At 37.4% G+C, this 15513-nt stretch overlaps 1 protein-coding gene across 4 annotated transcripts in view, besides 7 other annotated features; it reads right to left on the bottom strand.

Annotated features, from left to right (window-relative positions):
* Positions 1 to 1590, bottom strand: part of stw (straw) — a 42352-nt gene extending 40762 nt beyond the window's left edge. For all 4 annotated transcript variants that reach the window (NM_136326.3, NM_001273780.1, NM_001144134.2 and 1 more), the window contains exon 1: positions 1253 to 1590. In NM_136326.3, the coding sequence (NP_610170.2) occupies positions 1253 to 1382 (130 nt within the window). In that variant the 5' untranslated portion in view covers positions 1383 to 1590. The remainder of the gene's footprint in view (positions 1 to 1252) is intronic.
* Positions 1591 to 2604: 1014 nt separating this feature from the next.
* Positions 2605 to 4258: a mobile genetic element.
* Positions 4259 to 6334: 2076 nt separating this feature from the next.
* Positions 6335 to 10617: a mobile genetic element.
* Positions 10618 to 11106: a mobile genetic element.
* Positions 11107 to 11135: 29 nt separating this feature from the next.
* Positions 11136 to 11244: a mobile genetic element.
* An 839-nt stretch (positions 11245 to 12083) lies between these two features.
* Positions 12084 to 12174: a mobile genetic element.
* Positions 12175 to 12333: a mobile genetic element.
* An 80-nt stretch (positions 12334 to 12413) lies between these two features.
* Positions 12414 to 13612: a mobile genetic element.
* Positions 13613 to 15513: the final 1901 nt, after the last annotated feature.

Here is a 15513-nt window from a genome sequence, read left to right as displayed (position 1 = left end):
ATTCTTACTTTTCTTTCTCAGCTAAAAAATTTACAAATAACTTTTACTAAATGGTCTGACAAAAGAAATCACTAGTATTTATCTAATATATCTTTATTTATGTTGGTTGTTAAATTCTTTTAGTTACATGCATATGTACATATGTAGTAAGTTAGAAACTATTAGCAAAGATCTTAATATGTTTTTTTAATGCTTTCCAATTTAAGACCGAAGTAAATAAATCCTGTTGTTTTACTTTAATCTTACAGAGTTTTCTTATTATCGGGGTTTCAACGATTTAAAAGTTTGAAGCTTGTTGAAGTGTTCGCACTTTCGTAATTTGTAGGGAGTAGCATGCTAACATCTGACAAGGTCAGCGATTCAGCAATTAAAAAGTTGAAGAAATACCATTATCAGTAAAATTAAAAAAGTATAACATTATTGCGCAAAGTAAGTGGTAGGCTAAACCAGTGTAAGCTTATGAAGGCTAAATATTTTGATTTCTTTATAAATTTGTTAACTTTAATATATATTGATGAAAAAGGCAATTTAAATAAAAAAAGTTTTAATAAATAACAAAAATAATGTCAGATACAAGCAAAATTTTGTGGTATAAGAAATATAGAAAAGAGCGATTAATATTGTAGTTTGTTTGTTTCGAAAATTTTACCTAAAGTGTAGGCAATTTTCCATTCCAGCCCGTCGTATGGGAAAATTTTAGAAAGTACGTTTATCTATCTACATTGGGTCCAATATGGCCAGTTCCCTAAATCTGTAGACTTGCACTGCTCTTTCTCCTAAACCATTCAATTTTTCTTTAGTTTGAATATTTATTCCCTTTCACTTTATTTGCACATACATATGTATTTAATTGTGTATAATTTTACTATTCTACTTCGTATGGGTTGAATAGGTAAAGACGGTATTTAAGTTTTAAAATGTTTTGATCCATATAATATATGGTTGGCCAAATAATCAACCTATAATTCTAATATATATATTCTTATGAAAACGATAACGGAAAGCAAGTGTGGCAAAACAACGTTTTGTCCTGCAAAACATTCCAATTAATTTACAGTAAAGATACCCAAAAGATCCCCCAAATCTTTGGAACACCCCTTGGAAATATAGTCATGTTTAGATGTATACGAGTATATACGTATTGCACTTAAATAATCATTTTAATGAAAGGAATATGTACTGTCGACAAATCACAAAATGATATTTCAAGACTTCTTAGGTGAAAAAAATTACCAAGATGGGATTTCCTTACCTTTCTTAGGTTGATTTTGCTGTGAGTTGGCAACACGTACTGCAAATACTTCAGGAAAATTGGAAAATGCACCCCATATCAGGAACGAAATAAAAGTTTGGTAAAATCCGTTAAGATCCATGGCTTTCATAGTTGTATGAATGGCGTATAATTTTATTTTTCACTATTCTTCTTGTATTTTTATTAATTCCTTTAAGCTATTTAACAATACTTTGGGTGGATGTTCACAACATAAGACTATATATTTTTAAAGTATGTGTACTAAGCAATAGCAACACCACCTGAATTGATTACGGCTTAATGAAGTACGAGCAACGCGTTTAAGCACCAAACTGAAGCGGTAGCTACATACGTACGACTATATAAAATGTTTAAGTAGAAAAGTTACTGCAAAACGAGCTTACGAATGAGCCAGGGAAAGGAATGGCTCAGTGAATCATGACATGGCTCAGAGAGCGCAAGAAATTGCAGCAGCCAACTTGATCACGATCTCAGAGCAAGTTGGTCGAGTCTAGAGCTGCCGCAACCTCACAAAAGCTTTACCAAAGCATAGAAAAAGAAAATGAAACGAAATATAACGGATCTTTATTGTATTGTTGTTGCCTAAATCATATGAAGGGAATGTTTTAAAGTTCAGACAAATAGATCTCAAATAAATGAATACTAAAGTGCTGTGCTGAGATTTTTGCATGTAGCTTTTACTTTTACTTATTAAAGGTTTACATATGTATAGGGCACCTTCAAAAAGTCAGCACATATATGCAAATTCTTAAACACGTTATAATATACTTGTTTAAAGTATTACTACTATTATAAACAAATGACATGTGTACAAAAATCAATTGAAAAGAATTGACGAAACTAAGAGGTATGCAACACATGACTACAAACATAAAATGCTAAATAAAATAGCGCACCGAAAGTGTAAATATAAATACATACGTAGAATATTAAAGCTAGTTAGTCGTTGGAGATGAATGCATGTTTCATTTTTTTTTATAAAAAGAATAAGAACAATTTATGATCAAATACAACAAAATTATAATTTTCTCTGTAATATTTTTAAATAATTGATACAGTGGATGCTTATCAAATAAGAACCAAAAACATATGTTATCAAAAAGTGTTTTAAAGTGAATAACGGCACTTTAAAATTATAAACAAGAAATGGAACATATTTTGTTATGTTTTGTTTTGATTATTCCAATGGTTATATCGTTTTCGTTCCGACTTCCAAAGTATATAATTAATAGGTAAGAATGTATATGTATAAAATAGAAGAGGAAGCACATAGATTTATAATTATACATAATATACGATACTAAATATATGAATATGTATGCATATGTACATACAGCTGCGGTTAAAATAATAGCACTACTGCAGATGGAAAGTTGATTTGCTAAAAAAAAATTATAAAATGTTTATTTTTTTTTAAGTCAGATTTCATGAATAATAAGTTCCATATGTTGGCTCTCTGAGCAAGAAATTTTTACTCTCTCAATGTAACGGTTCTTTTTGTTTTTGGGCACTTGCTGCAAAAGCGCGCGAAATGAGACGGTAACAAAAATAGCACTGACCACGTATTTGTTGAATAAAATTAATAGGAGTGATTTGGGATTTTTTTCGACAAATTTTGAAAAAAGGAGTTGTATTAAAGGTTTTAATTGAATTTGTTCCAAACGAAGACCAAAAATTCTCTAGTTATGGGTCGCGAAAAGCATTGTACCGTCGAAAAAAGAAATTTGATTAAAAACATGATCTCTGAATGTAAAACCTACGCTGAAATTGGTCGAATTGTCGGGTGTTCAAACAAAATGATCCACAATGCTGTTTGTCGAAAAGGACGAAACACGTGGAAGAAAGCCCTCAATGTCCAACGTGGAGATCAAGCGCTTGGTTCGGCAAAGCAAGAAGGAGCCTTTTAAGCCGGCGACGGAACTGAAGAAGGAGCTTCAGATAGCTGCAAGCGTGGAAACAGTTCGCAAACGCTTAAGACAAAACAACCTTAATGCGTGCAGTCCCAGAAAAGTCCCGCTTTTGACTGTTAAGCATGTGGCAAAGCGACTCGAATATGCCAAGATACACAAGGACTGGCCTGTGGAGAAGTGGCGCAACATTTTGTGGTCAGATGAGAGCAAAATTGTGTTGTTTGGTGGGAAAGGCTCTCGGTCTTATGTTCGGCGTCCACCACGAACTGAATATAATCCTCGCTTCACCTTTAAGGCGGTAAAGCACGGGGGATCAAACATCATGGTATGGGCGTGATTTTCATACTATGGAGTAGGTCCGATCCATTAGATTCAAGGCATCATGGATCAGCACATTTACACAGATCTCCTGGAAAATGTGATGCTGCCATATGCCGAGGATGATATGCCGTTGGCTTGGACATTTCAACAGGATAACGACCCAAAACACACGAGCAAGAAAGCTAGAAAGTGGTTTGAGCAGAAATCGATCCGAGTAATGCAATCGCCTGCTCAGTCACCCGACTTGAATCCAATCGAAAACCTTTGGGCGGAAGTGAAAAAAAGATTTCTGAAGCCAAACCCAATAATAACGAGGATCTTTGGGGTGTTGTCAAGGATTCATGGACCAAAATTTCTCAAAAACGGTGACAGGACTTGGTGGACTCCATGCCAAGGCGATGCGCAGCAGTTATTGCCAACAAAGGTCACGCAACCAAATATTAAGATTATTTAAACATAGTTCTTAAGATATGATCCCTTTGTTGAATCCTTTTTTTATTTTTTTACTTAGTTTTGGCAAACTACGAGAAACAGTGCTATTTTTGTTACCGCCTAAATTTGAAGGTTTTTTTTTGTTTTACCAATCATTTTTAAAGTATCCATTTAATCTGTTACTAATTTTTTTATTTCGATTGAAAATCATTGTAGTATTTAAGTTTAGTAAGTAAAATGATGAAAAAGTGTCAGAAAATAGAGAAACGCTGGGACAAACTCGAAATGTGCTTGTGGTGCTATTATTGTTACCGCAACTGTACTTTATATACTTTTACTTCTTTACTGCTCTGCAAACTGCTGAGTTAAATCAATATACCTTCCGGGTAATAAACAGACTTTCAGATATCCCTTGCTTAGCAAGGGGGAGTCCGTTTTTTTTTGCAATTTTAAAGTTTACGAAAACTTAAAGCGTAGGTATATAATAGGAATATAATACCAACAGGTACAACATAAGTACAAGGCAATTCCCATAATCTTGGTTTTCGGATGTTTTATTTAACGATTGAGGTGCGAATCGCCGCAAAGTCGCGTATTAAATATTTAAATTCATTAACTAATTGTTTTCTGTCGATTGGTCGTCAGATGCCGCCACAATTGAAATATTTCAGCCTTATTTTAATTTTTTACAAATTGTTTTTTTTTTCCAAGGGTGGGCATTTAAGGGCAAACAGAGGAAACTGTCCCTAATCATATATTTATAACAAACGGATATGCGGGGAACAGATAATGGAGCAATATTCTAGTGTGGGGCGCACCAGCGAAATGTATAGGAGCTTTCTCGCGTATCATTATATTCCTTAGACTCTTATACCCTTATAGCATATACCCTTATGGGTTTATTTTTAATATTGTACATCAAGATCGTGTTCGGTATCTAGGCGTTCGAGTGCCGTTTATTTGATATAGAAGTAAGTTAATGTAAAATGCCATGGATTTACACTTATTAGAGCTAAGCCGCTTGTTGGCTTGGCACCAAATTTGAAAGTTATTTAAGTCGTTAATACAGAGTCCAAATAATACCGCACCAAGATAACTGACTTTAACACACTGTAACTAACAGTCATATGAGATATTATTATTAAACTATACTAGGATTCGTTAAGTAGAAACGTATCCATATTAGCAAGGTTGTATAAATTAAGAAAAATGTATTTTATTTTATCTTAGTTTCGATGGCTGGCGAAAGACATAATATGCGTAGTATATTATCATATACTAATATCATAATATCATAATATCATAATATCATAATATCATAATATTATAATATCATAATATCATAATATCATAATATCATAATATCATAATATCATAATATCATAATATCATAATATCATAATATCATAATATCATAATATCATAATATCATAATATCATAATATCATAATATCATAATATCATAATATCATAATATCATAATATCATAATATCATAATATCATAATATCATAATATCATAATATCATAATATCATAATATCATAATATCATAATATCATAATATCATAATATCATAATATCATAATATCATAATATCATAATATCATAATATCATAATATCATAATATCATAATATCATAATATCATAATATCATAATATCATAATATCATAATATCATAATATCATAATATCATAATATCATAATATCATAATATCATAATATCATAATATCATAATATCATAATATCATAATATCATAATATCATAATATCATAATATCATAATATCATAATATCATAATATCATAATATCATAATATCATAATATCATAATATCATAATATCATAATATCATAATATCATAATATCATAATATCATAATATCATAACATAGGCTTGCCATGACATTGCCAGAACTTGCGTCTCCCTTGGGATACTATCCCAGATCGTCTGTTGTTCTCATTTGCTGCTCTGCAGTCATCATCGACCACATTTAGACGATCTGTATTATCCTCACTTGCGAGGTTTTACGATTGGACTTTGGACACGTCATCGCAAAGTGTAAAATCTTTCTGCAACAGCTCTGTAAGGAGAAGTTATCCTGGCATTAAAGCATACCCGAGTCTCAAAATACGAAATGGCTCGATATTAGCTTTTGTATTAGCTTTAGCGATGAATTCCCACGTTTTGTGCTGGACTCAGATTCAGATCGTGTAATTCATGGGTTTAGCGATGCTAGCCTTAAGGCTTATGGTGCTTGTGTTTACATTGTGTTCAAAGGAGGAAAGCGTTCCGGCTAGTTATATTGCTCGAAATCTCGTGTTGGTCCATTAAAGACCATTACTGTTCCTAAGCTGAAACTTTGTGAAGCAGGCCTCTTAGCTTGACTTATGAAGTATTATTATTAAGTGATTTTGTCTGTGTACTGCGACCCAGTCAGATCTATTGTACTACCCCTTCATGACTCAAAGATCCCCCTGAAGTCCAATGCACTGTATAAATGCCAGAATTTTATTGGGGTAATTGTTTCCCGTGGGACTACATACATGCCGAGGAATCTGTTCCTCTTGATTGAAGCGCCATGCAGTCACATATAATATGTGCTGAGCTCTCCTCCTCCGTGCAGCAGAAGTCTTCAATGCCAATCTTGTGCAAATGGCTGTGAAGTCGGCAATGCCCCGTAAGAAGGCCAGTCAAAATGCGCACGGTGTTTTTCCCGTATGTCATTAAGGTCTTGAACCTTTTATGGGTATATTCACGGAGGAGAATCTTAGACTGCCTAAGTCCTGGTAGGTGTTCCCAGAAGGACAGACGTTTTTCTTCCGCTATTGACTTAAGTAAGCCCAGTACTCTGTGGTGACCAACACCACAGAATGTTCGGGCCCAATTAGAGGGTTCTCTGGCCCCTTCCTGGCTAGGTTGTCCGCTAGCTCATTTCCCGGGATGTTGTTGTGTCCCGGGACCGACCTTATTGTGAGTTTGTTGACAGCTCCTAGTTTGTCTGGGGCTGTTCTCACTTCATTTACTAGCTTAGATGTTATCTTAGCTTTGCTGAGCGCCTTTATGGCTGCTTGACTATCAGACAGTATATCAATGTCCTTGTCACGATAGTTCCTTTGCAGATTAAACTCTGCACAGCGTCCAATAGCATAGGCTTCAGCTTGAAAAATGCTGGTGTATCTGCCCATTGATTCGTGGTATTTCAACATGGGGCCTACAACCCCCAGCCCACTTCCCTCGTCGGTGAGGGATCCATCTGTATACCACTTTATTTGTGGTTTTGTGGTTACTTTCCACAGGGATGTCCAACTGTTTTTATTACTGAGATAATGCTTCTACACGTGAAATTGCTCTGGTGCACTTATCAATTGTGTTATGACATGAGTTTTGAAGCTAAGTTTGGAGTCAAGGGTTATCCCAAGATACTTAACTTCTTTGTTGACCTCTATGCGACATTCTGACAGGGTTATTGCCTTTATTCTCTGTAGCTTGTACCTATTTGTGAAAGGAACAATAACAGTTTTGCCAGGATTTAGGCTCAGGCCTAAAGCTAGCCATAATGACAATATGGTCAGCATAGCCTTGGCAAAGTATACCCATGCGGGTCAGTCTGTCCAGCAAGCTCCACAGGAGAGGCGAGAGGACACCCCCTTGGTTAACCCCTTGTGGTGGATACTGTAGTGATGCCAGTAGTGATTTGATCCATCTGCTGGTTGTCGCATCTAGTCCTCTTCTTGCCAGGGAGGCGTTGACAGCCTCATGGGAGGTATTGTTGAAAGCACCCTGTATGTCTAAGAAGCCACATAACGCCACTTCCGTATGAGTCAGTGAATCCTCAATAAGGCTTTTCAGGTGATATAAGGTAGTATCAGTTGATCTGCCCGCCCTGTAGGCATGATGCGTCCTTTGGAGCGGATGCTTCACAAGCAGAGTGCTTCTAATGCTGACATCCACTAGCTTTTCAAACGTTTTTAGCAAAAACGATGTCAAGCTGATGGGTCTGAACGACTTCGGAACAGTGATGTCTTTCTTTCCAGCTTTCGGAATGAAGACCACTTTTGCTATACTTCAGGCAGTAGGTATGAGTCCTAAAGCTAGGCTGCTGATCAGTATTTTCCTGATCGTTGAAGCAGGATTGGCTGAATGTCATCTGGACCAGGAGACTTGTAGGGCTGGAATGTACAATTTGCCTATCCTAATCTCTCTGTTGTTACTTGTGATTTTGCTTTGGCCCAATCAGTAGCACGCGGTCTACTTTGTGCAGTTACCGGGGTATTCCCATCCGTTTGAAGCGTGCTTCCCGGAAAGTGAGTTGCCAGTAGTAGCTCAAGTTTCTCCTTACTTCCTATAGTATAAGAGTTATCCTCCTTTCATAGTGCCTGATTTGATTCTGGCACTCCTTTGGAGATTGCTCAGTGAAGTCTAGCGCCTTCACATGTGTTTACTATTGCCTCACAGAAGGTTATATAATTCCTTCGTTTGGATTTCCTGATCTCCTGATCTAAACTCATACATGGTCAGTTTATTCCGGTAGGCATCCCAGTTCCCTTCTCTTTTTGCTTTGTTAAAGAGACGCCTGGTCGCTTTCCGCAACTTCTCCAATTGGTCGTTCCACCATGGAGTATCTTTATCCCTCTTGGCTCGGCTAAGTAAGACACGAGTTAATATCTTCTACGGCGGCCTCCAGTTCTAGAGAGGTACGGAGTTTCCCGGTTACCCTAGTAACTGGATCTCACAGTAAGGAGGCATTGAACCCTTCCCAGTTCGTATTCCTGGAATTGCGCCTACGCTCGCTACATTCTAGATTTAGCCCTATGTTAAAACGAATAATTCTGTGATCTGACATTGACTCCTCAGAGATACGTGCCAGTCGCTTATATGCAAAGCCACTGATCTGCTGCAAAGTGTAATGTCCAGAACCTCAGATCTTACCCTAGTAACAAATGTCGGAACATTGCCGACATTTAGGATTTCTAGATTTTTATTCAAGATAAATTCTAAGCGTCACTCACCTCTTTGGTTCACGTCGCTGCTGCCCCATATCACGTGATGTGCATGTGCATCACATCCAATGATGATGGTTGAATGCATCAGTGCAGTGATTTCGGGCGGTGGGCACGCCTCGTCACCGGCAAAGTATGCCGATGCCACCACAGTCTTCTTGGCTGCTCCCACATCTTCTACCACGATCGGTACACAGTCCCGCGTGAGAAATTCTTTAAGTATATAATAATTAATACTTCTACATGCCAGGATACAGGCTCTAGGGGTAGACGCCCGTTGATCCCAAATTACCTTGGCGTTCTTCACGTACAGTTCTTTTATTCCCTGGTTATACCAGGGTTCCTGTACCAGAGCTAGCCCAATATGTTGCTTGGTGAACATTCTTGCCATCACAGCCGAGGCCGCCTTGGCGCGAGGGATGTTCACCTATCCATGTACTCCCGACCATTAAATGATCGGCTCCATCGTCGGCGTTTCTGATCTGGAGATACCCAGATCACCATCCGCCGGTATTGCTTCTTCTTTACTCAGCAGGTCTAGTTCCATACCTAGCTCCTGAGAGGATAGCGGGGTGTAATCCCCCATCTCGATGATGGTCGCATCAAGATCGTCATCATCCGCCAGATCCTCGCTGGATTCGGAGAGCTTATTGGGCTTCTCCTTTTCCGCGGAGACTGGTAGATTTCGAGGAGTCTTGACCCGTCTTGTGACGACTTTGATCGCCTTGGCCTTCTTTAGACCACAAACTGAGAGTCTACAAACCTGATGCTCAGCTTGTGGTCGCTAGAAATAATCTTGGCACATGAGTTGTCATCAATGCCAAGGCTGAGGAGCGAGCCACCACCCTCATTCTTCCTTGATATAAGACGCCAGTTTTTTTTTTCTCAGTTTTGTTTTTTGATCAATTCCATGATCCTTTGTTGTCTTGTCTCCTGTCCTGGGGCAAAAGATGGTGATGTTGCGTGACGACGGCAAGTCGTCGCCCATCTTTACCTCCATGGAGACACCGCTCCACTTACTGAAGCTGGGGACTGCTAATTGCAGCCACTCAGCAGTGGTTGCGTTGCGGCAGTCCACTATCAGGTGACCCACCCTGACATGTTCTCACTGCTGAGGATGGCTTTGGGGTACCCCTCTGGTACGAGCGCAACTTTAATGGTCCCAGTTACGGCCGCAATATGATGGCTTGCGTACCTCAGTTGCCTTTGCAGCCCATGAGGTACTTGGGCCATCGAAAGGAGCAGTCAGTGGCCTGCTCTTCTCCACCTTCTGCCTCTTAGGTGTTTCCGTGGAGTTTGCCCGCTTCAAAGCAGAGTTGGGGCTTTGATCTAGTGGCTACGGCCAGAGACAAAGCTTCTGCGGGTGACTTGCCCCGCTAGCCCCTTACGGTTAGGGTCATCCCGAGCCCCAGGCTGACCAAGTTGCGGTAATGGGTTTTTAGTCCGTCCCGCTTGGCCGGCCTGGACCACATTCGAGTGACTCGGTGTGGCTGCCCTCCCGCAACTGGGCGTGCTTGTGCCGTTGGCACACTCCATTTAGGAGCATTTTTTGGTGTTACCACCGAAGTAGGCCGCTCTCCGTCAAGGAGACCACCCGCAGTCAAGGCCTGCGGTGTTTTAATATTTTTGGGTCTATGGTTCATGGTTCCCACGAGTTGCAGAGAAATAAACGGTCCAAACAGCACATTTTAGAGGAAATTCATACCCTTAACTACAGCAACCCTCTACATCTAAAAACACTAACTTCCTGATTACCAAACGACTAAGCCCATCGGACAGCCCAATGTCAATAGACGAAATAACATTTTAAGCCCGCGGACAAATACAAAGAAGTTCCAGCTAGTTACTTTAAACAACAGTATTATGGCCACAATCAATACCGTGAGTTTATTAAGGAAGGGAAACAACAGATACAACCCGTCAAGTTAATGACGAGAAAAAATCTAAACGTCCAGAACCAAACCAAAAATGATCAGGTATCAGACCAGGACATCACAAATGCAAACATAAGTAGACATAGGATTCACGAGAAATATGAGCAATGAAAACAAATGTTGTCTTCCCATTTTATGTACAAGATGTGAAGTATTAGCATCAAATGGCCCTATACGGTGCAGCAAAAGTATTTTAAAAATCTACCATTTTATGTACAAAGTTTTTCTAATACACACAATTGGATTTGGATAGACCAAAACAAGAGAGAATGTTATAGTCGAGTTCCCCGATACTCAGCTAGTGTGAATGCGAACGCTACATTTCATTATTTTTCTGGGATATCGGTAGGCATTGGTGAATAAAATGAGATCTTCGAACTGGATGGAGCTGGTCAGTGGCTGTGCTGAAACATATTACGTGTTTGCCAAAAATAATCAGTATTCATCACCTTATCGGCTTACTTATTCGTTCGTAAAATAATGTAACTGCACATTTTAATATTTCACTTCTATTCTATTCACTTCTACTTTATTTACTTCTATTCTATTCACTTATATTTTATTCACTTTTATTCTATTTTATTCAATTCTGTTCAGTTTTATTGTTTTATTTCATTCAATTCACAATTATGGAATATTAATTATCAATTCACTTTTATTCTGTTTTATTCCATTCTATTCAATTTTATTCTAGTCAATTCCATTCTATTCACTTCTGACTTATGTATGTATTTACGTTACGTCTATGTTTCTTGACTTGCATATTATACTTCAATTTTTATATTCTTATTTATAGGTTAAACAATTAAATGGGTACTTCTTCGTCTAGTTAAAGTGCATAGTGAAAAAAGGAGACGTGTAAAGCGTTAGCTTAACGAAACGGGATCGGCGCCACATAACGGTTTCACAAAATCTTTTAGCGAATGAAGTCTACTACTACACTACACAAATAACATAAGCAACCGTATAATTAGTACCACACTGCTCCTACACTACACCGTGAAAACGTTCAATTTAGAGAGAATAACTTTAAAGCAAATAGACCGCCACAGTCACAGTTTAAATAATAGAAAGACAAATTATTAGATGTCGACTATTGGGCTTATCCAGCAAGCTCTCCGCCACTTAATCAATAAGCAACATGGACCTTGTTTCGTCTCTTAAGATTCCGGACGTAATCCGTCTCCTACCGCCTTATGACGGCAACACTTTATTAATAACGTAGAAGAAATTCTCTTATTAATCAGAGGAATCGATAAGACACCCTACGGTCAAATGCTTCTAAGGTCAATTAGGAAGAAAATCGAAAGGAGAAATTTTTTACGGACACCTGTCTAAATACGTTCATCAGGAGTATCAAAGGCACATTCGGACTAGAGGTAAGGTCCATGAGACCTACCAACCTCCAAGAAGCTTTCGAATGGGCTATCAAGGAAAGGGACATTTATTTCCAAGAGAATAAGAAAAAGCAAGTAAACAAAAGTTGTGACAGGAAATATGGACGCTAAAGACGCCCAACAAATAAATGATAAGTTTAACCAAAGACACTAGAATAACAAGATGCGTAACGGCAATACATTGGTTTGGCACTATGCAGCCACTTTTTTAGTGACGGCCAAAATTGCTCTCTTTCCGCTCGCTCACCCTGAGACCGTAAGAAATCTAAAAATATAATTTGCTTGCTTGTGTGAGTAAAAACAAGAGACGAGAACGCGTATAAGTGTGCGTGTTGTGCTAGAAGACGATTTTCGGGCCGAAATCAATTCTGATCGAAGAAACGAATTTACATGGTACATATTAGGGTAGTTTTTGCCAATTTCCTAGCAATATGATAAAATAAAAAAATTTTTAAAAATTCGCGCCCTGACTATTATAATTTTAAAGCTTTTTAAATTTGTTTGTTAAAATCGCCGCTCGAATTAGCTACCGTTTACACATTTATATTTATGTTCAATTCTAAGTTTTCTCTCATCTGACAATTTTTTTAAAAGCGACTTATTTTTTTTTTTGGTACACTTTTAATGCTAATGTTACATCATATTAAGTCAAATGACTTAATATACTAAATATTTAAAGGAAGTACAAAAAAAAGATGACATTACGTTGAGAAATAAATATTTCATAAAAATAATACGAAGTAGAAAATATAAATTTATAAAATAAATAAAAATATGATAACTGTTTATTGCAAAAGTCGTATGAAAGACACTGGAATTATTCTAGTGTCTTTGCTTTGTTCATATCTTGAGGCACGAAGTACGGACACAAGCACTCAACAATCATTGCCTTATTAATTTTTCACACGCCGCAAGATGAATACTCTAATGACAAATATTCTTATATAAAGTCATTTTTGAAATTTATTTTGTGATAATATGTACATAGTTTTGGCTATTTCTAATCTATTTTCAAATAATAATAACGTTAAGGCAATGCAAAACAAGAATTTTTCGCATGGTGCCAATTGATCAAAAATAATATAGATTTAAAGTCAAAGAACTTCTAAGGTGAAGGGTATATTTTGTCAAATTTACAATGCATGAGCATACGTGTGCACACATACAGTTGTCTGCTATCACTGTATGCGTAGAAAAGACCTGTTCGCTGTAGCGCTCTCCGCTCTCTCGCTCTCTAACAAAAATTCGAGAGAGCCTGGAGCCGCCTCTAGAGCCACGGCGAAAAAATCGTGTGCCAAAAAATCGTATGGCGTTACGCATCTTGTTATTCTAGTGTCTTTGGTTTAACTTTGTTAAGAAAAATAAAAATCAAATTACACAGAGAATTAACCAACAAAATATACCTATCAAAGATATTACTTCGATTTGAAAATATTACACAACACATAAGCCTAGAACAAACAATTATTAACAAATTCATTAAAAACTACAATAACAATATATATAAAACACGCAATGACGAACCCAACGAAATACACTTACTCCAATACATTACTAGAATTAATTTCAATATAGATATTTTAGAAAACCATATTATTAGCAATAATAACATAGCGGAAAGTATTTTGCTAACTAAGCTCAATATAATACCTAAATTTATATTATCAGAAACAGAAATTGAATCCATAAATAAATTTATATCCAATCAGAACATCAGAATTGAATCCGAAGAACATTTATATAGATAACCACCTTATATAATCAAAACGACCAAGTTACGTACTTTCAAGACAAGTTTCCGAAGGTTCATACGACTTATATATGCGAAAGTGGTCGAACAAACCAACCTAATCGACATCCACTGCATCAAAGGAATACTCCACGGTCAAACATGCGACATTAAAGACTTCGGGCTGCAAGGAATCATCAAGGAAGTGGAATATTAAATATTTAACACCGTGAGAACCAACGACACTTGCCAGAGACGTTTCTCAATCAGTGGGTCAGTGATGCTAACATTTACCAATTGCACGGTCAATATTAACGGCTTAACGACTCTCAATAGAGTCATTTAAGAAGATCCATATTAACAACACGTTCGAAGTCATAAACTTATTTAAACTCCACCTACGATCTCTATCCAGCCAAGACGTCTTAATTGTCATAAAAACTTCAGCAACAACCTACGTTTACACAATCTACATTTTGTTTGCATTTTTTACCATATGTGTAGCTTGTATTTTGACCTGCAAAAGAAGGACCATCATTTTCGCCTCGGCAGAGCTCCCGTTAAATTACGCTTCGACCACTCCATCAATGTGGCCTTCACTTTAGTTGGAGGAGTTGCCGAATCGACCATACAGTGTATACACAATTCGGTACCACCCGCCAAGCCACCTAGAAGGAGTTCATCGCCCCAGTGATCTCAAGTGATCACAACTACACTTTGTTGCAATGCCGACTCAGCATTGGATAGGATGTCAATTGCGACAGTTCGAATAAACATATGGAACTGCCGCAACAGATTTTTCGCGGACACAATTAAGACAACATAAGCATTCTTTTAAACATTTGTAGCTTAAGCTTTTGTTCGATAAATAAAGTAATTTCAGTTCATTTCGGAACACAGAAGAGAAAATCCGATTGTCTTAACTAAAATTACCTCGGTCTAAAATACCATACGGAGGCACACCAGCTGAATCACAAAAGTACACCACCCTAGGAGGCACTGGTAACTCGCGCGATCTAATACAATGGCAAAACTATTGGCTGTCGTCTGACCATTGGCGACATGTCAGCTTCTTCTTCACTTTCTGGCTGTATGCGAACTTTATGAACTCTTCCTCGCTGCGCTGGCCCTTGATTGAGGCGCTGAGACGCCACAGGCTTTTAGATTAGCTCCAACTGAGATCCACTTGTTATTGTTATTGTTTAATTATTTAAAAAAATAATTTTTATTTTAATAAAATTTTATATGTTTTTAACTTTCAATTATGTCTAGAATAGGCTAGAACATTTTCTTGAGAAACTTCTTGAACTCTCAATTATGTTTAGAATAAAACCTTTATGCTGCAATTTTTTCACTGCATTGTGGAATTGAACTTTGTTGACTGATGCAGTTTGATTGAAGCGCAATAAGTTGATCATGGCATGGCTAGGTCTTCAAGCGGAAGCTGTGTTTACTTTAAGTTTGGTTATTTATCTTATTCGGTAGCTAAGTGCTGACAAGGCAATGACGAAAA

The sequence above is a fragment of the Drosophila melanogaster genome, chromosome 2R (assembly GCF_000001215.4).
Source record: "Drosophila melanogaster chromosome 2R".
Taxonomy (NCBI): domain Eukaryota; kingdom Metazoa; phylum Arthropoda; class Insecta; order Diptera; family Drosophilidae; genus Drosophila; species Drosophila melanogaster.
The sequence above is the reverse complement of the archived record's forward strand: the minus strand, read 5'-3'. Positions and strand labels throughout refer to the sequence as shown.